Consider the following 27,137-nt stretch of genomic DNA (forward strand, 5'->3'; position numbering starts at 1 on the left):
TCGTCGGCGTCGTCTTCGGCCCCCGGGCGGGGGCGCGGCGCGCTCGGCGGGCGAGCAGCAGGCCCCGCCAGACCGGGTCGCTCGGACGGGGGCGTCCGCGCGCCCCCGGGGCGCCGCAGACTCGGGGCCGGGGCGCGCCCCCCCACCCCGCCCGGGGCAGGGCTGGCCCGGGGCCCGGGGTCGCCCGCGGGGGCGCGGCGGCGCCGCGGGTCCGGGCCGCGCGGGGTTGACGCACCGGGCGCCGCCAACGCCGCCGCCGCCGCCGCAGGATGAAGCGCCGCTCGCCGGAGTTGTTTTCGCGAGGACCGCTCGCGGGGCCGGGAGCGCCCAAGGGCTGAACTTCCCTCCCGGGCCGCGGTCGGGAGGCGCGCGGCGCGGAGGCCGCCGGCGGGCGACGGAGCCGGGACCCCCGGGAGCACCAGGTACGTCCCGGGCGGCGGTTCCCCCCCCGCCCGCCCCGCCCGGTCCGGGGAGGCGGCGCCGCGGGGGCTTTGGCTCGCGGGGGCCCGCGGTGTGGGAGAGCATGCAGTGCCTCCCCGGGGCAGAGCCCGCACCTCGGGGCGCGCCGGCGCAGCCAGGCCGCGCTCACTCGGCTGTTTGGCCCGCAGGGACCCCTCACCCGGCCGGGAGAGGCCCCGAGAGCCCGGCAACATGGCTTCCCCGCCCCACCAGCAGCTGCTGCACCACCACAGCACCGAGGTGAGCTGCGACTCGAGCGGAGACAGCAACAGCGTGAGGGTCAAGATCAACCCCAAGCAGCTGTCCTCCAACGTCCACCCCAAGCACTGCAAGTACAGCATCTCCTCCAGCTGCAGCAGCTCCGGGGACTCCGGGGGGCTTCCCCGGCGCACGGGCGCCGGCGGCGGCCGCCTGCGCAGGCAGAAGAAGCTGCCCCAGCTGTTCGAGAGGGCTTCCAGCCGGTGGTGGGACCCCAAATTCGACTCAGTGAACCTGGAGGAGGCCTGCCTGGAGCGCTGCTTCCCGCAGACCCAGCGCCGCTTCCGGTACGCGCTCTTCTACGTGGGCTTCGCCTGCCTCCTCTGGAGCGCCTATTTTGCGGTCCACATGCGGTCTAAACTGATGGTCATGGTGGTCCCCGCGCTGTGCTTCCTGGTGGTGTGCGTGGGCTTTTTTATGTTTACCTTCACCAAGCTGTACGCCCGGCACTACGCGTGGACCTCTCTGGCTCTCACCCTGCTGGTGTGCGCCCTCACCCTGGCTGCGCAGTTTCAGGATCTGACGCCTCTCTCCGGACGTGTTGACAGCTCCAATCATACCCCCGCAGCCAAGCCCGCGGACACCTGCTTATCTCAAGTGGGGAGCTTCTCCATGTGCATCGAAGTGCTTTTTCTGCTCTACACCGTCATGCACTTACCTTTGTACTTGAGCTTGTTTTTGGGGGTGGTCTACTCCGTCCTTTTTGAGACCTTTGGCTACCATTTCCGGGATGAAAACTGCTTCCCTTCGACGGGAGCCGGAGCCCTGCACTGGGAGCTGCTGAGCAGGGCCCTGCTCCATGTCTGCATTCACGCCATTGGGATCCACCTCTTCGTCATGTCTCAGGTGAGGTCCAGAAGCACCTTCCTCAAGGTGGGACAGTCCATCATGCACGGAAAAGATCTGGAAGTAGAAAAAGCCCTCAAAGAGAGGATGATTCACTCTGTGATGCCTAGGATCATAGCTGATGACTTAATGAGACAGGGGGATGAGGAGAGTGAGAATTCTGTCAAGAGGCATGCCGCTTCCAGCCCCAAGAACAGGAAGAAAAAATCCTCCATACAGAAAGCTCCTATAGCATTCCGGCCCTTTAAGATGCAGCAGATCGAAGAAGTCAGTATTTTATTTGCAGATATTGTGGGATTCACCAAGATGAGTGCCAACAAGTCTGCTCACGCCCTGGTGGGTCTTCTCAATGATCTATTTGGTCGCTTTGACCGGCTGTGTGAGGAAACCAAATGTGAGAAGATCAGCACCCTGGGAGACTGTTACTACTGTGTGGCGGGGTGTCCCGAGCCCCGGGTGGACCATGCCTACTGCTGCATTGAAATGGGCTTAGGCATGATCAAAGCCATCGAGCAGTTCTGCCAGGAGAAGAAAGAAATGGTGAACATGCGTGTCGGGGTTCACACGGGGACGGTCCTGTGTGGCATCTTGGGCATGAGGAGGTTTAAATTTGATGTGTGGTCCAACGATGTGAACTTGGCTAATCTCATGGAGCAGCTGGGGGTGGCTGGCAAAGTCCACATATCTGAGGCCACTGCAAAATACTTAGATGACCGGTACGAAATGGAAGACGGGAAAGTGATTGAGCGCCTTGGCCAGAGCGTGGTTGCTGACCAATTGAAAGGTATGTGTCTTTCATTGCTTCCTCAACTCCCTTCCCCCATCTTGTTAGGATTCATCAGTGTTTGGAAACAGTTCAGCTTCCTCTGGATTCCTGACCATGGGAGTATCATAGGATCAGGGTGCCTTTTCCTTCAGTGAGTCGCAGATCACAGACCTCCACAGGCTGCAAACAGGGACCCCGGCATGGTGTGCTGAGAGATGAGGCCTTTAGAAGGAAGGAGAACTTTGAAAATGTATGCACTACTGCTTGGCTGAGGACCTTTCTGAAATTGGGGCTGTGGGCAGGGGAGGCAAAACATGTCCTGTGAACTTTTTAGCACTCTAAGATACTGCTTTTGCATTTTTTTCATCTGGCCACCCTTCTGCCATTTCTCTATTTAAAACCTTTTTTCCTTTCTGGGCCTCCCTTTGCTATCAATAAAATAGATAGAACGTTAGTTCTGCCTTGCAGGACTCCAGAATTAGATGAAATGATATACTTCTCAATGAAAAATATCTTTCGTCTAGGTCACTTTTTCAAGAAAAAAATTTGCATTTTCAATTTTCATTTGTTTAATGAAGCTTTCTTATCATGGTATTGTCTTGCCATATAAATCCTAGCATTTTAGAACACTGAACTTCACAAACCACCAGGTAATTTGAAAATGAGAAAAGCTCCCAAGGAGTTCTTAATGTTTTCCTCTCTTATCCTGGTAGATTTTAACTGACCCTTATCCTGGTAGGCTTTTGTCTGTCCCCTTGTCCCTGGTCTTACATTCTTTACTGCTATTCTTGATAGTTTTATTGGGCTGCTTATTTTATTTTTATATAGGACAAATTTTTGAGGCCTGGAAAGTGGTGTATAAATAAGTGGGATCAAAAACAACAATTCCGAGTAATCTGATACGTCTGCCCTCCCTCTCTGCCTGCTCCCCCTGCTCTTTTAAACAGTTCTTAGCCTTTACTAAAAATCTTCTGGATTGAGGGGAACATCTATTTTAGAAGTATGCAGTGAAAATAGCATTGATTTTTAAAAGCCTACATTTGTAAAGCTGTATTGTATTTTGTGGTGTTCACCAGCTGCATAATTACACAGTTAAAAGCCCCAGGGGAGGGAATCCTCCAAAGAACAAGGAATGGTTTAAGTCAGACTTGGGAGAAGTGAGAGGCAGCTTGTGGCTGAGTAAGGGATCACGTTGGTTGTCAGCCTCATGATAATGCTGTATGCTTAACGGGCGTTTTCTTTCTTTAGTTTGTGATCTGAGCTTCCCATGTTATTTATTTACTTGTTATCTACAAGGGTACTTAATCTTCCTGGTTTTTATTTATTATAGTTATTTTGTTAGTTATTGGACAATTTATGGATATGGTAGTAAAAATATTTTCATCTGAGAATTCCCAACTTAGAGAACCGTAAGTGTTGAACTGAAGAGGTCGGAAAGGACACTTTAAAAGATTGCCGGAACAAGTGTCTTTCTAATTAGGAAGGTGGCACCTGCTCTTGAGTCCGAAGGTTTCAGTCCATGGGATGTGTATGTAATCCCTCCTTGACATTTTGACATCTTTAGGACACAAGAGGTGCAGGCTTTGCTGTCTAGGATTATGGGGCAGATTCTAGATGGTGGCTCTGGGCTGTCCTGTGGTCTACGTAATGGTCAGATATGTTGGGTCAAAGGACAATGACAGCAGTTGTGTAAGTTGTACTTCACATGATGTGTTACTTGAATTTCAAAAATAAAAACAATCACAATCATTAAGTGTACTTGGAAAGCACTAACCTTTGGCAGTATTCATTTTTGTTAGTTTTTTTGTTTTTTGGGTTTTTTTTTTTTTTTTGTAATTAAAAAATTTGTAGACCAAAGGTTTCAAAGACACCTCCCCCAAAAAATCGTAGGGAGGGTTACTGATTTTATTTTTACTTCAAATAGTATATATTTGGTAAATTGATTTTCTTTAAATTTGTATAAATTATGTACTTTTAAAGAAAAAGTACTTCATAGAGGGAGGAAAATATAGAAGGCTCAGCTGAACTTTTTTTTTTAATCCCCTGTTAGCTATTTCCTGGAGACAGTGATTTTTTTGCTTTCTTCAGCTCATTTTGAAAACTTTGTGGACAAGACTCTGGTAACAAATATGTCCACACAACTTCCTGACCCTTTTGAAACTATCTTGATGTACAGAACTGCTAAGGGGAGATGATAGTGTAGTGTGCAGAAGACAGACCTTTCCACGTGTCATTATGCTTATTATGTATGTAAGGTTTATCACAGCCTCCCAGGTTTGTTCTTGTGGCAGGCTTATTCTCTGTGTGTTGGGTATTAGCATTTACCTCTCATCCTCTTTCCTGATGACAGGATTAGAAAGTACCCAGGTGAGGAGTCTGTAGACTTGAACGTTGGTGGGATGAGCAGAGGATTGTAGAATTAGCCTGGCAGCAGGAAGCTGCTTCTACTTTAATTAATCTGAACAGGCTTTGCAGAAGAACAGTATTTCATTATTTGCGCACATGCTCCCTAAAATCCTTACTGCTGCCCCCACCACTGGCTGGCCAGGCACTATGGATGTGAAGACACACCTGACCTGACAGATCTGATAGTTCCTGACCCACACCAACTCCTGGTTATCAGTGTTGTCACTGTGTGTGTGTGTGTGTGTGTGTATGTACCCAACATTTTAGTTACAGAGGGGCACATACTGGAGCCAATCCAGGAGATCAAGCTGTGCCCTTACAGGTGGGCATAGGAAAGGCAGTAAGTGTGGGGTGGATAGCGTGGTTCAGAGGCTCAAAACCGTGTTTCTTTGTGGGGTTGGGTTGTGTACCAGTTCATGAGGACAAAGAAGCCTGTGATTAGAGTGGAGTTTAGACTTGATCCTGTAGGTGAAGGAAGCCGTTGGTGGGCCTTAAGCACAAGGCCTCAGTGGTCCACTTTGTCTCTGTAGAAAGCTCACCCTTTCAGCAGTAGTGGGTATGGCCTGCAACAGTGTGAGTTGGAGATTTATGAGTTGTTTGAGCAAATCACAGGGCGGGAGGGAGGGGAGGAGGAAGGGATGGCCCAAATGCAGGTCGTTGCAGTGGCAGTGGAAGTGATGGAGCAGAGGTGAGCAGGATTGTGGCCTGACGGGACTCCACGCCACACCTAAGCAGGGACAGGTGGGGCAGGTGAGAGTTTGGGTGGAAAATGCCCTCTTTAAGTTTCTGTAATTGCTCTGGAAATGGCCTAGAGTGAAGCAGGGTTGAGATGCTGTTGATTTGTCTGTGGTCAAGCTTGTTCACCATTCCACATGCTGTTTATTCTGTGCTAGGTGTAGTTGCAAATCCTGCCAATACAGCAGGGCACAGATAGTGGACAGACAGTGTTCCTGCCTTCAGGATATGGAATTTGTTACCGAGTTCCAATAGAGGATACATTTTAGGTTAAATTCTAAGGGATGTGTTTAGGTAGGATAGCCAGGCACTGAGAGAGAAGTTTGAAGGAATTTTTAGCATAGGGTTAGGATTTCAGAAGTGACAGTGAGAGGCGATTATAAGAATAAGGAGGGCTGGGAAGGTGGCTGAGCGGTAGAGCGCTTGCCTTGCATGCATGAAGCCCTGGGTTCGATTCCTCAGTACCACATAAGCAGAAAAAATAGGAGCCGGAAGTGGCGCTGTGGCTCAAGTGGTAGAGCGCTAGCCTTGAGCTGAAGAGCTGAGGGACAGAGCCCAGGCCCAGAGTTCAGGCCCACTACCGGACCCAAAACAAACAAAAAAGAATAAGGAGAAAGGAGAGTGGGGGATGACATTGCATTTTACTCATGACCTGACATAGAATTGTAACCTCTTCGTGCAACTACATCATCATCATCAGTCATCAATCATCAATCATCACCATGAGAAAAGGCCTATTTTGAGAGGTAGAAAGCCTGAGGGTCTGTAGAAGAGGTTTTGGTCTGTTCCGTTGTACCTTAGTCCTTGTCCAAAAGGATGAGCAATATTATCCAGAGCTATTGGTTTTTCCTGTCACAGATGTGGAAACACAGGGACAGAAAGTGAAACTGTTTGTTAGGATGTTTGGAAGATAGAGCAATGGCTGCTCAGTGCTTCCTGGTCAGTAGTAAAGATTACATCTTTACAGAGAGATGTCTGATAGCCATCACCTTGCTAGAGGAAAGATAAAATAAGATGAACATTTTCCCTAAGGATTTAAGCCAAAGTTTAGGTTTATGGAGCCCCTGGGCAAGAGATCTGTGGATGTGTGTTTGGACAGATTGTTATCCTTTGGCCAACTCAGTAATGGAGAACTTTACCTTTCCTAACAGGTGGCACTTAGAAAAAAGAGTTCCTACCCAGCTCCTCTGAAGCTGCCAAGGCCCTCTGTGTTTTTTAGCCGTTGCTAGTTCCAGTCTATCCCATGTTAGAAGTCTAGGCTCCCTTTTGCCTCGTGGGCATGAGCCTGTCATCTGGTAGCTAAAAGCCAGAGCCAGACGCCGTGTGCTCAGATGCTTTCCTTGTTTCCTCTGACAGCTTGGATGGCTTGACCCCCTTTAGAAGTCTGTAGGTCTTCACAGTTGACGCTGTAGTGCCAACTGCCACCCTGTTGTTAGCTGACAGTCCTGCTTCTCCTCTCGGAATTTCCATGTTTACCAGTGTTCTCCCCCCATGCTAAGACTTCTGAATGGTTGTCCCTAGGTGTGGTTCTGTAACATCATACCTTGGTAATGGGGAAAATAAGTGGTTTCTTGGGTGATACAGATGATGCAAGTGCTGACATCGGGGAAGTCTTTAAATATCGGCCACTGCTGACTTCACAGTGGCTAGTAGAAGTTTTCCAAGATTTTAGTTTTCACTTGGAAGCTTGGATTTTTATCACCAGCAGCAAATATCGTCTGTTGTTTCCATCCAAGTGACAGGCTTACTTCATTCATTTTTTTTCTTTTTTTGGGTCCGGTCATGGGGCCTGAACTCTGGGCCCAGGCGCTGTCCCTCAGCTCTTTAGCTCAAGGCTAGCGCTGTACCACTTTGAGCTACAGTGCCACTTCTGGCTTTTTTTTCTCTTTGCTTGTGGTGCTGAGGAATCGAACCCAGGGCCTCATGCATGCAAGGCAAGCGCTCTACCACTGAGCCACCTTCCCAGCCCTTCACTCATTTTTTTTTTTTTTTTTTTTTTTTTAGGACTAGTCTTCTAGAACTCAAGTCCAGGGTTTGTCTGTAGGTCAGTTACAAAGAAGTAGCTTGCTGCTTTTCCCCACAGCCACAGTACCTTAGTGTATGACACAAAGTCTTAGTAATGTTTTGCATTTTATCCCACATGCAATTAAAAAGGCACATATTCAAGGCTGAGAATTAACACAGTCATTGATTTTTGCTGCTTAATCAAGGATGTTCTTCAGTGAATCTGATTTCTTTCAGCAAGCATGTGTGGTGAAGAGCTCAGCCACATCTAGGACAGCTTGCTCCCCCTGCTTTGACTGGCAGTCAGGTTTCAGCAGTTTTATCATTGCTGAAAGTATCAACACTGAAACAGGCAAACAAGATCTCAGTGTTCTTTTGGAAATAGATCTGACCTCAAAAATGCCCTGCAAAGGTTTCAGGGACCCTTAGAGCTCTAGGAACCTCACTTTGAGAAATCCTAAGCTATGTGGGAAAAAGAGTTAGCCAGACACTGGTGGCTCACACCTGTAATCCTAGCTATTCAGGAGGCTGAGATCTGAAGATCATGGTTCAAAGCCAGCCCAGGCAGGAAAGTGGGAAGGCTCATAGCTCCAATTAACCACCAGAAAACTAGGAGTGGTGCTGTGGCTCTAAAGTATAGAGTATTAGCCTTGAGCAAAAGAGCTCAGAGGACAGTGTCCAGTCCCTGAGTTCAAGCTGTACAACCACCATCACCATCACCACCACCACCAAGAGGAGTCCTTGCCCTCTGGCAATATAATTTAGCCATTAGGTTTTTTTTGTTTGTTTGTTTTGGTCCAGTTGTGGGGCCTGAACTCTGGGCCTGGGTGCTGTCCCTCAGCTCTTCAGCTCAAGGCTAGTGCTCTACCACTTGAGCCACAGCGCCACTTCCAGCTTTTTTTTTTTTTTTGCTTATGTGGTGCTGAGGAATTGAACCCAGGGCCTTATGCGTGCAAGGCAAGCGCTCTACCACTGAGCCACCTTCCCAGCCCCGGTATTTGTTTTTTTGATATATTTGAAGTCTGCAGTGGCTGGGGTTGTTGGGGAGAATTGGATGTGGTATTTCAAGTGAGGCACTCACTCACTTATTAGCGTGGTTGCAGCAGCCTTTTGGTCACTAAGAACCAACTCCCATCTGTGGGCAAATCACAGTTTGTTCTGCGCTCAAGAGTGTTGCTTGTTTCTTACGCTTTGTTTGGTTCGCATCTTGTATAATGTGATACTGAAACCTAGAACCCATCAGGGACTGTGACTGTGTCCGCTTCTCAAAAAAGGGCAAGTGTCCAAAAATCTGAAACACTGATAGCTCGCCCTGGTTAAACTGGAGCTGCCGATTTTGGCAGCTTCTTCATTGAAAACCCTGGGGAGCTGGGGCAATATTGTTCTCGGGCTGCTTCAATTCCCCAGGCTTTCGGGGGGATACTTTCAGCAATGTGGCCCTGGATAATTGAGGAATTATGGGAAAATCCTCTGCTTTGCTACCCTGGAAATCTTGGCCGGGGTAGGCAGGGAATCGTTATTCTGTAAACTCAGCTTTTTATTTTCTAGATGTTGAATGAAGTCATAGTATTTGTGAGATTCGGACGAGTTTCTGGAGTCAGGGCCATTGTCCTGCCCTCCTGCCATGGATAGCCAGGAGGATAAGGCAGCACTAAACAAACAATCACATGGAAAATTGGCACCAAACTTAGTGATTGCATTATGAGCAGGGCTGGAAGTGAAGCACTGAGACATTGAGTAACTTGTGATGTTCACACAGCCAGAAACAGCTCTAAACAAGGAAGCCTGTATTCAAACCGAAAGCCTAAAGCACCATATTAGAAAACACTAGTGTCTACCTCATAGAATAGACGTAAGGATTAAATGTTAAGTACTTAGTGAAGTACTTGACACATACTCTCATCAGAGCTAGTATGAGGAGCGCTGTCCTCAGCTGCATTACCAGGCAGAAGATGCATACCTGCCCAGCACCCCCAGTGCACGCGGCCCTCTCCCTCACGGGGTCATCATCTCAGATTTGTTTAGATGTTTGGCTCCATTCCTTCCTTCCTATACCAGTTTTCAGACTGAGTTGATTTTTTTTTTAATTTTTAAAAACATCCTCTAAAAGTAACCAAAGACATTTTTCAAGAATCCATGTAGACTCTGAGATTTTAGTTTATCTAATATATCCCATCCCATTACAACTATCTTATTTTGGATACCCAAGTTGTCCCAACCCACAGGTTAGCCTCTGAGTCCTTTTCATATAGACCCAGTGGTCTCTGCTAACTTGTGATCTAGTACTAGGGCTTGAACTAGGTCTCAAGGGTCTCATGTTCTCACTTAGCCTGTTTTTTTCCCTCACTGTTTGGTGCTCTGATACTTGAGCCACACCTTCACTTTTGACTTTTTGCTGATTTAATTGGGGAAATCAGAGTCTCATGGATTTGTCTGCCCCAGCTGGCTTTGAGTTGTAATCCTCAGATTTCAGCCTCTTGAGTAGCTAGGATTACAGGCAGTGAGCTACTACTGGTACCTGGCTGTTAGCATTTTTAAAGAGTAGAGAAATTGCTCCTAAAATTATAGGTATTGAAATCTCATTAATTCTGATTTTTTTCTGATATGTTTATTCATAGAGACTGAGCTTAAAGTTTACTCTCTCCAGTTTTGAAAAGAAAATTAATAATAGCATCTGCATGTTTATATGAAAAAATGAACCTCGGAAGGAAGCCCTATGTGTCTCCTAGCTCTCTGGAAGCTTTAATTTGCATTCTTACAATTGGCAATTATAAAGCAGAGTGGCATTTATGTCTATGGTATTCTCCCATCATACCTACTAAGGTGCTAAGGGACAGGTGTCTGTGAATGTAGCTAAACTGTGGTAAGAAGCAATAAAAATAAATGTAGGAGGCCCACTTGCAGACTGGAGCATTGCTAGCCCCACAGGCCTCATCCCCACAATGGTGTGAGGTACCAGAGGCCCACCTCCACCAATCCCCTTCCCAAGAGCTGTGCTCTGACCAGTGTTCCCGGGAAGGTAGTGCTGGTTCACCCCAGTCCTCAGGGCAGCGGGTATGTGTGTGTGTGTGTGTGTGTGTGTGTGTGTGTGTGTGTGTGTGTGTGTGTGTGTGTGTGTGTGTGTGTGTGTGTGTGTGTGTGAGACTCATGATCATCCTGTACCCTACTGCAACTTGCTTTGAGATGAAAAATGTTCATGCTTATGGACTGTTACATTTCCAGTGCTGGGAATATATTGTAGCAAATAGTGAATGCAGCTGGCCCTCTGTAGCCATGATTTGTGCATCCTCAGATTCAACCACAGATGGATAATACTCAGAAAACAATTTAAGCTGTATTACCCCCGCCCAATACAGTATAACAGCTACTTACATTTACATTGTATTAGATATTACAGATAACCTAGAGATGACTTAGCATGCAGGAAATATGTGTAAGTAATTTGCAGATATTATGCGATTTTATAATAAGGGATTGATATATCCATGCATAGTCATGTCCCAGGGGGTCCTGAAACCTATCTCCCCTCCAGTGTGAGGGATAGTGAGTCCAGTGAGGTTTTATTTTTGTTTTTTGTTTTTGTCAGTCGTGGGGCTTGAACTCTGGGCCTGGGCGCTGTCCCTCAGCTCTTCAGCTCAAGGTGATTACTCTGCCACTTGAGCCACAGCACCACTTCCAGTTTTCTGGTGGTTTATTGGAGATAAGAGTTTCACGGACTTTCCTGCCAGAGCTGGCTTTGAACTGTGATCCTCAGATCTCAGCCTCCTGAGTAGCTAGGAGCCACTGGTGCCTGGCTCCAGTGAGTTTTACGTTTGTTCATACTCTGTGTGAGGACACTGTTGTGTGTCAGATACCCTGCATACCTGCACCGAATAACTTGGAAGGTCAGGAAAGGTGACCAAGTTTTGCTTGAAATGGTTGAATGGTTTGCTGAATTGAAGCTACCGGCAGGGATATTTTGTTGTTGTTTGTTTGTACATACTGGGATCTGAATCCAAGGCTTATTCTTGCTAGGCAAGTGCTTTAGCATTGGGCTAAATTACCCAACCTCAATGGGTGGGGTGTTGAAATTAGCTAGAGACGGTTGGAATGAAGAAAGCCAGTTAGTGTAAAGGGATTGGGGATGAGAAATTGATTGGGCTCCAAGCAGAGCCAAGACAGCTTCAGGGCTGGCGGAGCCTGGAGCATGGAGGGAAGGAGCGGGATTTAAAGCCTAAGCACCTATTTAGGGACCAGAAAATGTGGGGTTGGGTGGTTTAGTTGAGGCAGTTTTTTCTTTTTTTGTCGGTCATGGGGCTTGAACTCTGGGCCTGGGCGCTGTCCCTCAGCTCTTCAGCTGAAGGCTAGCCCTCTACCACTTGAGCCACAGCGCCACTTCCAGCATTTTTCTGCTTATGTGTTGCTGAGGAATTGAACCCAGGGCCTCATGCATGTAAGGCAAGTATTCTACCACTGAGCTACCTTCCCAGCCTGGCAGTTTTTCTTTTTAGCTTTTTAAAATAGAGATTTTAAGAAGTACATTTATCTCTAATACTGTAGCTCTCAATAATTCTTATTTGATTATCATCTCTACACATGAAAATCCAGCATACCTTTTTTGGGGGCGGGTGGCGGTTAAAGTTCCAGGTTTAGTCTTTAAGCATAATTTCCAGGATTTTTATGTAATGCTATTAAGTTCTACTTCGGTTCTTTTTTCTTTCCAAAAGGGGAAAATGTGCTACAGAAAGCAACTTTTGAATAATTTATTTTTGTGCTTGAGTAGTTTGGGAAATATTAGCTTCATTTTTTTTTTAAAGCAATCTAATGTGGAGAGGGGAAGAAAACCCACAGGCCTGTGATTTATTTTCTTGCATGTGGATATTAAAATACAATGTATCACTAAAGCTATGACATTTTAAGTAAAAACTTTTTTTTGGTATATTTATTTGGTTAGTTTTACCCTATTAAATGTTCCTATTTTAAGTGTGGATTGCATTGTGTTTGGAAACTTCATAGCTAAGTACTTTTCCCCATGAGAAAATACTGCTTCTTTTGGTTATTAATGTTAATTTTTGTTTTGTGTAAGAGCAGCCCAGTAAGGGGCTTGGTTTCAGAAAGGAAAGCACTACTAATAGAATTATCTTCTTGGTGAAATGAATTTGTTTTCTTAAGTTAACTTTCCATCTTAAGATGTGTTTTCCAGAAATAAAGTTTAGCACATTTGGGCAGAAATCTCTGGTTCTGCTTAATCTTGCCAGATCGCAGTTTCCTCATATTTGTGAAATGTAAACTTTGAAGTAGTTGTGCCTTTAGATCCCCAGCATTCTCTAAGAATAGTGGAGAATTTTCTCATGATTGGGAAATAGTACTTTTCTTAATACGGAAAAGTGGTTTTTCCTTTGTCCATTTGTTTAAACTCTGAACCCTCATTTAGACAAATTTAGCAGAGGGACACTTGGATTTACACAACCACAAAATTGCAGGGTATGCATGAGATTCTTAACTTTATAAAGGATTCTTTACGTCCTCTAAGTATAATGAGATTTAATCTTAGAAGTATGATTTACACATTTTTTTCAGGATCATATTTGTTACATAATACTGGACACTGCTAGAGGATCCTCACTGGGCTTTGAAAGTCTGAGAAAGCCTTTAGAAATGTCTTGGAGAAAATGTGAATAAATTTGTTTAAAAATGGGCTTCACCCTGGATTCAATTCCTCAGTCCCACATAAACAGAAAAAGCCAGAAGCGGTGCTATGGCTCAAGTGGTAGAGCGCTAGCCTTGAGCAAAAGCAGCTCAGGGACAGCGCCCCAGGCCCTGCGTTCAAGCCCCAGAACTGACAATAAAATAAAATAGAAGGCTAGTTGCCAATAAAATAACTTCATAGTAGCAGGACTTAACAAATACTGGACTAGGGGTGTCCTTTACCAGGCTTTCCAGTAGCTTACTGCAGGCATCGGGCTTCTGCTTTTTCTATAGTGTTTCGGGGATGCACTGTTCATGTTAATGTAGCCCTTGGATGCTGTAAAGGGTTTGCATGGTTTTCTCTGTATATTTTTCTTCCTTTATTATTAACCACTGATGTAGAACAGTTAATCCCTGGCTACTCCCCTCACCCCCAGGGCTGGCAATGGAAGCCAGGGCCTGTATGCTCTACCACTGAACGACATGGCCTTTTTTTTTTTTTTTTTGGGTCCGGTCGTGGGGCCTGAACTCTGGGCCTGGGCACTGTCCCTCAGCTCTTCAGCTCAAGGCTAACGCTCTACCACTTGAGTCACAGCACCACTTCCGGCTTTTTTTTTCTTTTTGCTTATATGGTGCTGAGGAATCGAACCCAGGGCCTCGAGCATGCAAGGCAAGTGCTCTACCACTGAGCCACCTTCCCAGCCCCGACATGGCCTTTTTTGTCCCAAGTATCTCTCTCTTGGGCTCTCTGTAGGTCACCCCACCTTCTCTCTGGTGCTGACGACTGAGCCCAGGCTTTTTGCACATGATTAGAAAAATACCCGACCCAGAGCTACATTAGCAATACTTTTTTTTTTTGGACGGTGGTAGGGCTTGAACTCTGGGCCTGGGTGCTGTCCCTCAGCCCTTCAGCTCAAGGCAAGCGCTCTACCACTTGAGCCACTGCTCCATTTCCAGTTTTCTGGTGGTTTATTGGAGATGAGTCTCATGGACTTTCCTGCCCAGGCAGGCTTTGAACTGTGATCCTCACATCTCAGCTTCCTGAGTAGCTAGAATTCCAGGCGTGAGCCATCGGCTTATCAATACTTTTTTACTTAAGCATCTGAAGTGGAGTCTCTGCAAGTTGTACTGGCTGGGTTGGAACTCGCCTTTCTTCTGCCTCGGCTTCTTGAGTAGATGGGTTGACAGGGGTGCCCAGCCCCTGAAGCGCTTCTCTGCACAAGACAGTCTTCTTTCTGCCCAAGATGAACACACAGGAGAAGCCTCTCCTCCTTGTCGTAGCTTATGGCCTGCGTGAGAGAAGAGCTATCAGTGTACCACTGAACCACATCCTGTGGCTCTCCTTTCCCGCTCCTCCCCCTCCTCCCCCTCCCCCCCCCCCCCTCCTCCTCCTCCTCCTCCTCCTCCTCCTTCCCCTCCTCCACCTCCTCTTCTTATTCCTGCTCCTCCTCCTCTTCCTCCTTCTCTTCCTCCTCTTCCTTCTCTTCCTCCTCTTATTCCTGCTCCTCCTCCTCCTTCTGGGTTCTCCTCTTCCTCCTCCTCCTCCTCCCCCTTTTTCCCCTTCCTTCTTCCTCCTTCCCCTTACCTCCCTCTTCCTTTCTCCTTCCTCCTTTCTCCTCCTCGTCCTCCTCCTCCTTCTGTCAGTTGTGGGGCTTGAACTCAGAGTCTGGGCACTGAGCCTCTTTGTGCTCAAGGCTAGCACTCTACCACTTGTGCCACACCTCCACTTCTGGATTTTTGAGTGGTTAATTGGAGATAAGAGTCTTAAGGGCAGGGCTGGGAAGGTGGCTCAGTGGTAGAGCGCTTGGCTTGCATGTATGAGGCTCTGGGTTCGATTCCTCAGCACCACATAAGCAAAAAGAAAAAAAAAGCCAGAAGTGGCGCTGTGGCTCAAGTGGTGGAGCGCTAGACTTGAGCTGAAGAGCTGAGGGACAGCGCCCAGGCCCAGAGTTCAAGAGTCTCAAGGGGACATTTTGCCTGGGCTGGCTTTGAAACACAATCCTCAGATCTCAGCCTCCTGACTAGCTAGGATGGCAGGTGTGAGCCACCGGTGCCACTGCCCCCAGCTTCTCCTTTCTTTATGATAATTTGAATGTAGTAATTTCTTCTTTGGTGGATTGCTTACTCTTTCTAACATCTGCTGTGGTTGGCAGGGCTGCTGAGATAAAGCGGGAAAGGGGAAAGCTATACCAGGTCCTCAAAGATGGGATGGCCGTTGGGTACTGTGTCATTGAACCTCTGGGAGGCTTTCACCTGGACAAAGACCAGATGGTGAAACCGTGGTTTCCTCAGAGAAGCTGCCCGAGCCTGTGACTGCCCTAATGTGCAGGTTACAAGTGTGAGGGCTACCAGGCCAAATGGCATTTCACAGGCCTTTCCTTGTCTTTCTCTCAGTGCACAGGGAATCGCTCAGCTGGAATGACGTATCTCACTGCTGTTTCTGGTTCCTGAAAGCAATGGTGGTCATAAGCTGGGAGAGGGAGCTGATGGTTCTAAAATGTCAACTCTGTCCCTCTACCATACAGAGTTCAAGTGGAAATGTTTGCTTTCACAGCTCTAGTCATGCTGTTTCTTTATTTAGTAGCTATTAAGTTTCCAATTCTATATACTCCCCTGGCTTGCATTAAAGTTTCTGTGTCTCCCAGCCCCATTGCCTGTGGCTTGGCTTTTCTGAGCAGGGACTCCTACCAACAAGGCTCTCGGCCTGGCCCATCGTTTCACACTATTCTTTGATTTGCTTTTTTAACAGCTTTTAAAAAATATATTGTTCACATGATGTGCAATCTACTCATTCAGCAGTCACAGTTCAATGGTTTTTAACAGGTCAGTAGAGCTGTACAACCATCACCACATCAATTTTAGGACCTTAGTATCATGCTAAAAAGAAACCCTGCACCTGTGAGTAGTCGCTTTTCCGTTTTTCCCAAATCTCCCAGACTCTGGCGGCCATTCATCTGATTACTGGCTGTGTTTGCCTGTTCTGGGCCTCTCACACCAATAGAATCATACAGTGTGCGGCCTGTGGTGTGTGGCTTCTTTTGCTGAACATGATTGGTTTTGTTTTGTGGTGCTAACCTCAGGACCTTTTTGCTGCTAGGTAAGTGGTTAACCTCCATTACCCCATGAACACCATGTTTTCAGGGTTCATCCTCATCACAGCAGGTGGTAGTGTACCTTTTCTTTTTTCTTTTTTTGATTGGTTGTGGGCTTGAACTCTGGGCCTGGGCACTGTCCCTCAGCTCTTCAGCTCAAGGCAAGTGCTTTACCACTTGAGCCACAGTGTCATTTCTGGTTTCTGAGTGTTTATTGGAGATAAGAATCTCACAGACTTTCCTGCCCGGGCTGGCTTTGAACCGTATCCTCAGATCTCAGCCTCCTGAGTAGCTAGGATGACAGGTGTGAGTGAGCACCCAGCTTCATTCCGTTACATAGTTAGATAATATTCCATGTATGTACAGACAGCATTTTGTTTATGTATCCATCAGTTGATGGAAAAAGTATTCCTGATGTTTTTATTTGTTATGTTCTGTTTTTATCTTGTGTGTGTGGTCCTGGGGTTTGCTAGGCAGGTATGCTATGGTTTGTGGGTTTTTTTTTCCCTCTATTTATTTTGGAAATAATAACTGACATTTTCCCCCAGGCTGGCCTGGACTAAGATTCTCTCATTTGTGATTCCCACCATAGCGGGGATGGAAGGTGCATTTCACCACACCTCGCTTTTTCTGTTGAGATGAAGTCTCGCAGACTTTTGCTTAGACTGGCATGGAACCTCTGTCTTCCCCCATTTTTGTCTCTTGAGTAGCTGGGATTACAGGCATGAACTACTAGCACTTGCAAAAAATTTTCTTTTTGAAACTAATAAACCAGTTGCTTAAAATGATTAGAAAGTACTTTTATTATTTAGAAATATATGTTGGCTAACCAGACACTATGTCTCATATAGCTATGTCTCCCATAGCTGCTTGGGAGATGGAGGTCAGGAGATCATGGTTTGAGGCCAGACTGGGCATAAAAGTGTATGAGACTGCATCTCAACCAGTAGCTGGGCATGGTGGTACACACTTACCATCTCAATAGCTGGGTGCAGGGGTGCACACCTGTGGTCCTCAACAGCATGGGGAAGCGCAATAGGAAGATTACTGTCCAGGCCTGCTTGGGCACAAGGTGAGAGCCTACCTTGAAAACAACCAATGCAAGAAAGGCTGGAGGCAGGCCTGAGTGGTCGCGTGCCTGCCTCGCAAGCCTGAGGCTCTGAGTTCGATCCCCGGCACGGCAAGGAAGGAGGGGAGGGGAGAGAGGGAGGGAGGGAGGACCACAAGGCAAAAATAAGAAAGATACCTTGACTAAAACCAATTCTGCTAATGTTTACAAATTTTCCGGAAAGTTATGATTAAATGAGATTTAATACTGAATTAGAACTTGATGTAAATGTTTCTTATAACCAGTTTAGTTAGTTTGTTTTTAAACAGCTTTTCTAAGCTTGTTCCAGGTTGATTAAATATTAAATTTTTGGATCTTTTCTCTTTCTCCCAGCAATTCCTTAATAGAGGGCTTTAGGGAAGCATATGGTTGAATGTGAAACCAAGCACATTTGATATGTTGCTAGATATAAATACCAATTATAGTTTAGGCTTTCTGCATGGCTGAGTTTTCTGAAAGGTTGAGGATTTCCCTCATTAGTCCATCAGAAGTTTTCCCATTTTACCCAGTTTAAACATTTGGTTTCACATTTCTGCCATGTATGAGATATTTTCTTACTTTCATAAAGATGAAATATGCCAAATAAAATGTAATTTTCATGATGACTCAGATATTTTTACTACTTGTTATTTGCCTTTTACTAATATAGCAATTTCTCTATAAAGGAAAACTAAATTTTCCTTTGCTTTAAATAACCAAGATTGCTCTGTTTTTCTAGTTCTTACATTTACAAAAATGTTTTCTGCTTGTTCTCTTGCTATCAGCTTCGGTAGCCGTTAACTATGCTTTCCTGTAACAGATTTGCTTCAGGTTTTTAGTTTGGTCCATAAAAACAAAAGGAAATAAAAAATAACCAAGCAGTGGCTGGGAAGGTGGCTCGGTGGTAGAGCTCTTGCCTTGCATGCCTGAGGCCCTGGGTTTGATTCCTCAGCACCACATAAGCAAAAAGAAAAGAGCCAGAAGTGGCACTGTGGCTCAAGTGGTAGAGCGCTAGCCTTGAGCTGAAGAGCTGAGGGACAGCGCCCAGGCCCAGAGTTCAGGCCCCAAGACTGGACCCAAAAAAAAAAAAAAAAACCAAGCAGCTTAATCCTGCAGATAGAGTTCGATTAAAAGGACTAAAAATTTAGTCTTTAGACCATTTTCTGGTTGTCTGCTATCATCTGAATAAATGAGGTGATTGGTACACAAATTGAGGTTGAATAAATGTTATTAGTTATTTTTAGTGTATCTTTAAAGAGGAACTGAGGGAAAAATTTGCATCATATTTTGTCTTAGTAAACAAAGCATGTTTTCTGTATCACCAAAAATAGACTTCTTTTGCATATGTAAAAATAGAAAATGGGCGTGTGCATGCAGTGGCTTATACCTGGAATCCCAGGTTCTTGGAAGGTAGAGATCAGGAGGATCACAGTTCCAGGCCAGACTAAGCAAAAGAAAAATAAGAAGAAAGAAAGAAAAAGGCAGATCCACAACCTAGTGAATAAGCCACATGTTGGTGCAAATCTGTCAGCAATATGGGAGACATAGACATAGTTAGGAGGATTTCGGTCCTGAGAATCTTGGTGTATTGTACACATAAATGGACATGTTAAATGAAATTTCCTTGTACAATGAATGGACACTAATACATTAAAAAAGCGAAGGGCTAGAGTTGTGGCTCAAGTGGTACAGTATTTGCCTTGCAAGTACAAAGCCCTGAGTTCAAACCCCAGTGCCACCAAAAAGAAAAAGGAAAATGGGAGTTATGGATTCAGTTTTATAGTTGATCATTAATTCAAATGAATAATTCTGTAACTTCTTATAAAGCTAAAATGCCCTAAAAGAGCATTGATTTTTTTAATGTAAATATACCAGAATTTTGGGAAAGTGCTTTGTAGAGCTTTCTGAGAAGCTGTGGGGATGCTGTGGGAATATTGCATGTGCCCTTCCACATACTGTCCAGGAAGAGCGAGCTCATTTTTTTTTTTTTTTTTCCTTTTAGTCCTGGGGCTTGAACTCAGGGCCTGGACATTGTCTCTGAGCTTCTTTTGTTCAAGACTGGTACTCTACCACTTGAGCCACAGCGCCATTTCTGTTTTTTTTCTGTTTCTGTGGTACTGAGGAATGTAACCCAGGGCTTCATGCATCCTAGGCAAGCAGTCTGCTACTAAACCACCTTTCCAGCCTGAGTGGTCTCATTTTTTCCTTTTTAGTTTGAGCTGAAGGTGCATGTATAGATTTTCATGCTAGAGGTCTGGTCATCTGACATTTAGCATTAGAACCATGCTGGGTTTTTGTCATTGGTTTTAGGAAGGCTTGTTATTGCCCAGGGCTCTGCCAAGAGCCAGCCTTCCGGTGCGCACTGTCAGAATAGTTGTGTTCTTACTTTAGCATGGCGTATAGTTTAGTTTAGAAAAGAAAGCAATTGGAGTACTAATTTCTCTTGGGAAAAGTGAGACACCCAACATGAAGGAGGTGTCCATAAAGGTATCTTGTTCAGGGAGTGCTGCTTTTACCCTACCATCCTTCCCTCCAAAACCTGTTTTCATCATCACTGAAACCCACATATTTGATGTCACCCCCATAAGAAGTGCTAGTTGAGGGTGGAGGGCTCAGAAAACGTGGAAGTTAGCTTGTGCAGTGGTGCACGCCTATATTCTCAGTTATGTGGGAGGCAGAAAGATAGGAGGATTGCTGTATGAGGCCAGCCTGGCAAAAGTGTGAGACCCTCTCTGAGAAATAACAAAAGCACCAACGGCTGGGGGGGCCATGGCTTATGCAGTAGGAGCCTACCCAAGAAGCACAAGACCCCAAGTTCAGACTCCAGTGCCACCAAAAAGAAGATACCGCAGGCCAGACGTGTTGCTGACTTAAACAGATATAAGCAGCAGCATCTCCAGCCAACCCTACATCTCATGCGACTTGTTGGCCTGATCTCCTGGAGTCCATGGTCCCCGAGCCTCTCCCAGGCCGTGTTCCTGGGCTCAGGACAGTTTGCCGTGACTGTGGCTCAGAAGAACACTCCACAGTGACAACGCACAGCAGGTTCTGTTCTCCGTGCTAGGACACTTGGTGACAATACTCCCACCCCTGTCCCCGGGAACTTACCCTGTAGAGTAGTAGACTGATCCAAACAGATAATACAAGAAGCTGTACACCGTGTGCTGCGGTGATGCCAGCTGTGCACACAAAGCAAGCCGGCCAGGGGCTCAGACACCAAAGTAGCAATCTAGTGTCTGGTGGGCGAAAGCTGAGCTAGTATTTCCAGATAGCTAGATAGATGACCACCGGGCTGTGGCTGATTTAAGAGTGGGTGTGGCCTGGCCTACTGCACCCCAGTGTCTCCTCACATGTCAGGTGCTCAGCGCAGACTTTGCACAGACAAGAGCCCCGGGGTGGTCACAACTAGTCTCTGATGGTCACGAGACCCCCCTCAGGCAGGGATTTCTTTGTGTGACTGCTGGCAGAAGTTGCCTTTGTGAACCTCTCAGAAGCTCTCTCCACTGCCCCACTGAAGCCAGGGCTCACATCCTGCCAGCCTCGTCCTTCCCGTTCCCTGTGGACTCCCAGTGTCCTGTTGCCTCTATACGTGCATGCGAAAGACTCAGAACATCCCATCAGTTGTTTAAGTCAAATGATTCAGTGACATGAAGTTGTAACGTTGCTGCAATATTGTATAATTGTCACCTCTGCCTGTTCCAAAACATTTTTATCACCCCAAAGAAAAGTCCCTACACCCATTAAATAATTCCCCATTCTTCCCAAATCCCAAGCATCTCTAGCACTCATACAAGCAGAATCCTACAACATGTGACTTCTTGTCTCTGACTTCCTTTTCATCTTTTCAAGGTTCGTGTGACATTGCTTCACTCCTTTTTTTTCGTTGTTGTTGTTGGTGGTCGTGGGGCCTGAACTCTGGGCCTGGGCGCCTTCCCTCAGCTCTTCAGCTCAAGGCTAGCGCTCTACCACTTGAGCCACAGCACCACTTCCGGCTTTTTCTGCTTATGTGGTGCTGAGGAATCGAACGCAGGGCCTCATGCATGCAAGGCAAGCGCTCTGCCACGGAGCCACCTTCCCAGCCCCTTTACTCCTTTTATATAAGCATATGGTACTCCCTTGTAAGGCTAGAACCACACTTTGTTTTTCCATATCTTGTTGATGAACATTTGGGCTGCTTTGGATATTCCTCTGCACAGTTTCATTTAAGTAAATTTCTTGGGTTCTTCAGAACATAACTGGGAATGGAGTTGCTTCATTGCATGGTAACTTTTGGTAACTGTTTAACTTTTTGATAAAACTCTACTGCTTTCAGAGGAGGAACTTGTAAGAAGGATCCTAGAGAAAGACATGTGGAAGCCGGGCGCTGGTGGCTCACGCCTGTCATCCTAGCTGCTCAGGAGGCTGAGATCTGAGGATCGAGGTTCAAAGCCAGCCTGGGCAGGAAAAGTCCATGAGACTCTTATCTCCAATAAACCATCAGAAACCAGAAGTAGCACAGTGGCTCAAGTGGTAGAGCACTAGCCTTGAGCTGAAGAGCTGAGGGACAGCGCCCAGGCCCAGAGTTCAAGCCCCACAACTGACAAAAAAGACACTTGGCAGTCACATACTTCAGAAAACACCCTGAAAGTTCACAGTCAAGCCAGTGCTGGATATTCTATGAATTATGTAATCTTTTGGTAGTGTTTCTTATTTCCTTATTTTGGCAGGACTAGGGCTTGAACTCAGGCCCTGTGCCCTTACTTGGCTTTTTGCTTATACCCAGCCCTGGTTTTCAGTGATTATTTCCAGTATAGGTTCTTACTTCCCATCTTGGCTGTGGTCACTAGTGTACATCACCATGGGATGTATACGTGAGTTCCCACCTTCCCTATGTGGAGACTTTCCTGCTTAGGCTGCTCTAGAGCTGCAGTCCCAGTCCCAGTCTCCCATGTAGCCAGGGTTGGAAGCATGAGTCACTGGTGCTCAACTGATAGAGTTCCTCCAGGTTCAACCTCCCAAGTGCTGGTGTTCCAGGTGTGCATCATCACACCCAGCTCGTGACTGAAATGCTCATTTTGTTCACTGTAAGTCAGATTAGTACTGTGATTCAGATAAAATGCAGATCTATTCAAAAGACAAATAAAGGGGTTTTGGTTGTGCACTTCAAGCTGGCTTGGGACTTGGCTACTGTGGAATTGTGGGTTCAATACACAGTTGGTAACTAAGGCAAAGTGAAAAAAAAAGAAAAAGAAAACTCGCAAGCAGCTCTAGGAACTTTCTTGTTCAAGATGAACTCAAAATGTCTAATACAGTGTGGTAAAATTAGGTTCCCCTCCGGTTTCCGTGAGGTTGAGCGAGCCCACGCACCCCCTGTGCCCAGCCGGCCTGCCCTCCTCCTGCCAGATGTCCCGACAGCCTGGGACGTGGGCTGCTCTCCGCAGCCAGCACGGTTCCCACACACTTCCTTAATATAGAACGCCTTCAAGAGAAGCGCTGGCTCCTGTGGGAGCTCCATGCCCAAACATGGCCGCCAGTTCATAGTTCATTTTTATTTTGTTTGTGTGTAGTTAAAACAAGGGATAATATGTAAACTTGTCAATGTAACTGCGTATCAGTGTGCTTTAGGGTAGAAGAGAAGAAATTCAAGGAGCTGCAGCTACTGCTGCTTCTCCTCCTCCTCCTCTTCCTCCTCCTCCTCCTCCTCTTCCTCCTCCCCCTCTTCCTCCTCCTCCTCCTCCTCTTCCTCCTCCTCCTCCTCCTCTTCCTCTTCCTCCTCCTCCTCCTATTCCTCCTCCTCCTCGTTGTTGTTGTTGTTGTTCTTCTTCTTCTTCTTCTCTTTGATACAGTACTTGGGTTTGAACTCAGTCTTGTGCTTGCCAGGCAGGTATTGTAACTGCTTGAGCCATACCTTTTTAGTTTAGCTATTTTTCAGACAGGATTTTGCTTTTGCCTAGGGTTGACATTGGACCATGGTCCTCCTTCCTATTCTTCTTTCGTAGCTGGGATGATAGGTGTATGCAACTGTGCCTGGCTTGTTTGGTGAGACAGAGTTTTGCTAACTTTTTTTGTCTGGGCTGGCCTTGAACAAAAACCCTTCTGATGTTCACCTTTTGGGTAGCTAGGAGAATAGATACCATGCCAATCAGCACAGGCTTGCAAAACAAGAAGCAGGGACCCTCTGTGGTGGAGCAGGTGACACTGGAAACAGCAGGGGTTGCAATCTGGTATTGTTGAGACTTGGGGGAACGTGGTAAAGTCTGCAGGTGATGAGGGCCTGCTCTGGCAGCTCCTCTTCACTGTGTCTGCCGGGTGGCCCTCAGGTGTGTGGGCTCCAGTCAATGTTTACTGATTTTAGGGTGTTATTCAAGTCCACAGGCAGATTTAAAAAAATGCCCAGGATTACATGTCTCTAATCCCAGCTGCTTGGGAGGTGGAGTGAGGAAGATCTTGTGTACCTTACAATGTTGCCAAGACCCTGTCCTCAAACAAGACATACATGCAAAAGGTCTGCAGGCCATGACTCAAGCGCAGAAACTTGTATCACCTACTCAGAGCCCTGGGTTTAGTCCCCAGCATTAGAATCGCACAACCAGTTATTCAGGAGCTTCCCCAAGAGACTTTGCAAGGGTGCACAGTGCACATCAGGTAGAGAATGGATATGAAAGGTGGCCCTGTACTCTGTGGGCAGGCTTCACTTTGTCCCTCCCTCCCTCCCTCCCTCCCTCCCTCCCTCCCTCCCTCCCTCCCTTCCTTCCTTCCCTCCCCCTCCTCCTTCCTCCTCCCCCTCCCTTCCTCCTCCTCCCCCCCTCCCTTCCTCCTCCTCCTCCTTCTTCTTCTTTTGCTGGTCCTGGGGCTTGAAGTCAGGGCCTGGGCACTGCCCCTGAGCTTCTTTGTACTCAAGGCTAGTGCTCTACCACTTGAGCCACAGCACCACTTCCGGCTTTTTCCAAGTAATTTATTGGAGATAAGAGTCTCACAGACTTTCCTGCCTAGGCTGGCTTTGAACCATGATCCTCAGATCTCAGCCTTTTGAGTAGCTAGGATGACAGGTATGAGCCACCGGCGCCCAGTTTCTTTCTTTCTTGGCAGTACTAAATTTGAACTCAGGGCTGAGGAGGAGGCACTTTGCTGCTTGAGCTATGCCTCTAGTTCTTACTTTTTCCTTTAACACTGTTTTTGCACACATCCATTGTCTGAGCAGAGTTTTTGAGTTTCTATTATGGATGAGGACACAGGATGTATAAACTACAGTCTCTGTCCCCAAACCTCTCAGACTACCCATAGCATTGCTGGTCGGATGTGAGCTGGAGAAGTAACCACATGACCCAGCAGGTCCACTCCCAGGGTGTCCAAGACTCTGAGGTCATATGTCACAGAGCAGCCGAAATACAGAAACTACCTACGTGTGTGTCATGGATGAATGGAGACAAAGAATGTGGTCTGTCCACGTAGCTGAAACTTTCATGCTAAGGAAGGAAGTCGAGCCACATATTGTAGATTTTACTTTATGACATATTCAGACTAGGTGAATGCTAGAGGTAGAAAGCAGATGAGGGACCGCCGGGTCACCAGAGACTTGGGGGAATGGGGAATGACTGTTTATGGTGGTCAGGTTTTCTTTGGGGATGATGAAAACGTTGGTTGTGGTGATGGATGTACACTGAATATACGAAGAATCACCGAAATTATATATTTTAGATGAGTGGGTTTCATAGCTTATGAGTTATATTTCAGTGGAGTTACTGACCACATTAATGTTAACAATTAATTAGAACGTATTGTAGGAAAAGGCAAGTTAGAGGTAAGAAATTAGATTAAGCTGGGGCGCTGTGCGCTGTGGCTCATGCCTGTAATCCTAGCTACTCAGGAGGTGGGATCTGGGGAATTGTGGTTCAAGGCTGGCCCAAGCATAAAAGAGACCATTTCCAAAATAACTAGCAAAGAGCAGCACTGGAGGCGTGGCTCAAGTTGTAAAGTACCAACCAGGAGCAAACAAATCAAATGAGCATGATATGCTGAGTTCCAACTCTAGTCTCCCTCCACCCCTCCCCCCCAAAAAAAGATAGAAGTACAGATTTTGTAAATCATGCAGTAGAAGCGGTTGAAGTAGATGATGCTGTTGCAGCCTTTTGGAGGGACAGAGGTTCTTGGGGTCATCATGAGACCAGCCTATGAACTAGGTGCCAGTGCATTAGGTTACTTGGGGGAATAGGATGTGCTTTTCCAGTGGCAAGAATGTTCGTATTGGTTACTCGGGGCACTGCCTCCTTAATACCAAGGTATTGGGGGGGCCTCAGTTGTCACTCGGTGGCGAAAGGAGGGTAATGTCCTAGCGCAGGTAGTCTTATTCAGCCAGCACAGGCAGAGGAGCAGGACAGCCACACTATGGCCTCGCCCCCGGGAGGGCAGGCCGTGGTGCGGGTGGGGTGGGGGGTTGGAGTGGGGGTCACGTGGGTCGTGGTGTTCTGCTGAAAGGAACCACTTCACCTGTCTGAGCTCATTCAGTCCTCGGTGTCGGATCTGGGTCCTCCAGTCCCCCTGTTGCTGCTGACCCCGTTGTTTAACACGGCTGACCACCAGAATCTAACAAATTGCTGATGTTGCAGTAGGGCTTATTTGTTTTTGCTCTGACAAATGGCGTTAGGCTATTTTTTTAAAGTCTTATTTGTTTTAGAGATAATTATGGAACCTTCAGTGGATAAACGCTACAATCTTGCACTGGTGCCAGGGAGAGTTAGTTTCATGATTCTATTGACACTTCCATCTTGGCTGGCAGTGGCCTCTCTGGACACTGCTGTGTCCTGCTCGGTCTTTCTGGCCCTGTCACCTCAGTTGTCATGAGATGAGTCTGCTCTTTCCTTCTTTAAAATCCTGGGCAATGTGGGAACTCCCAGCCTCAAGACTTCACTCCGCCTTGACCTGTGACCTGCGTCGCACACCTGGTGCTTTCTGACTTAGGGTCCAGTCTTACTCCCACAAGCTGCCCCCTCCTCACCCTATGGCACGCAGTTAGTCCTCCGTGGAGAGCACTAGAGAGAGACTCCTCCTCTTCTGTGTCACTGCCTGTGGCTCCCCTCCTCCCCCGTGTCTCTAGGATGTTTTGACTCTCCACCTCCCAGCCTCCTGCGCCCTCCCTCAGCCCCTGCTCGTAGACAAAACGCCCTCTTCGCCACTCAACCCTGGGCACCCTGCACATGCTCTGATGGAAGCTGTGGGTGGAGGAACAAAAGGAAGACATTGCCACTTGATGTGGTGGGAGGCAAAGGCCCCGGCAAGGTTTCAGAACAGAGCTCTGAACGTCAAGATGAATGTGGCTTTAATGTGTTGGAGAGATTTATTCCTTTAATAGTTACCTGTAAAGCGTCTTCAATTTCACAAAGACGACGAATCTTTATAAAAACTTCGTAGCAAACATAATTCTTCAACGTTGGCCTGGAGCGCTGGGAAGCGTCACATCTTCTGCAGGGAGGAGCATGAGCAGCTCCTGGCTGAGCCGGTGACAGACACGCACAGCTGGCCGTGGCGTGGGGGGAGAGGGCTGCACCGTTCGTCCTGTGTGAACTGGACAGATGTCTCAAGTGCTCATCAGCTAGCAACCGCCTAACTTCTCCATACAGCCCGGGCCTATAAACATTCTTCAGTGTAAAAATAATGTTTTTCCCACCATGAGTCAAGGTTCAGTTCTTCCCTATCTAATTTTAGTTCCTTGTTTTTATGGACATGGCAATGTTTTCCTCAACCAGAAAACAGAAGGAAAAAAATGCTCTTGTACAGAGATGAATGTCTTGCTGCATTTCTGTGTGAGCTTTTGTTGTTATTTAGCAGGTTCTTGAAAACT

The 27,137-nt window shown here is 46.8% G+C and overlaps 1 protein-coding gene across 2 annotated transcripts in view; it reads left to right on the top strand.

Annotated features, from left to right (window-relative positions):
• Positions 1 to 269: 269 nt before the first annotated feature.
• The window catches only part of Adcy9 (adenylate cyclase 9), a 97,347-nt gene continuing 70,479 nt past the window's right edge, over positions 270 to 27,137 (top strand). For both annotated transcript variants that reach the window (XM_042698253.1, XM_042698254.1), the window contains exons 1-2: positions 270 to 422; positions 609 to 2,347. In XM_042698253.1, coding sequence (XP_042554187.1) covers positions 652 to 2,347 — 1,696 coding nt within the window. In that variant the 5' untranslated portion in view covers positions 270 to 422; positions 609 to 651. The remainder of the gene's footprint in view (positions 423 to 608; positions 2,348 to 27,137) is intronic.

Source organism: Dipodomys spectabilis, unplaced genomic scaffold (assembly GCF_019054845.1).
Source record: "Dipodomys spectabilis isolate Male_0828 unplaced genomic scaffold, ASM1905484v1 ptg000231l, whole genome shotgun sequence".
NCBI classification, from domain to species: domain Eukaryota; kingdom Metazoa; phylum Chordata; class Mammalia; order Rodentia; family Heteromyidae; genus Dipodomys; species Dipodomys spectabilis.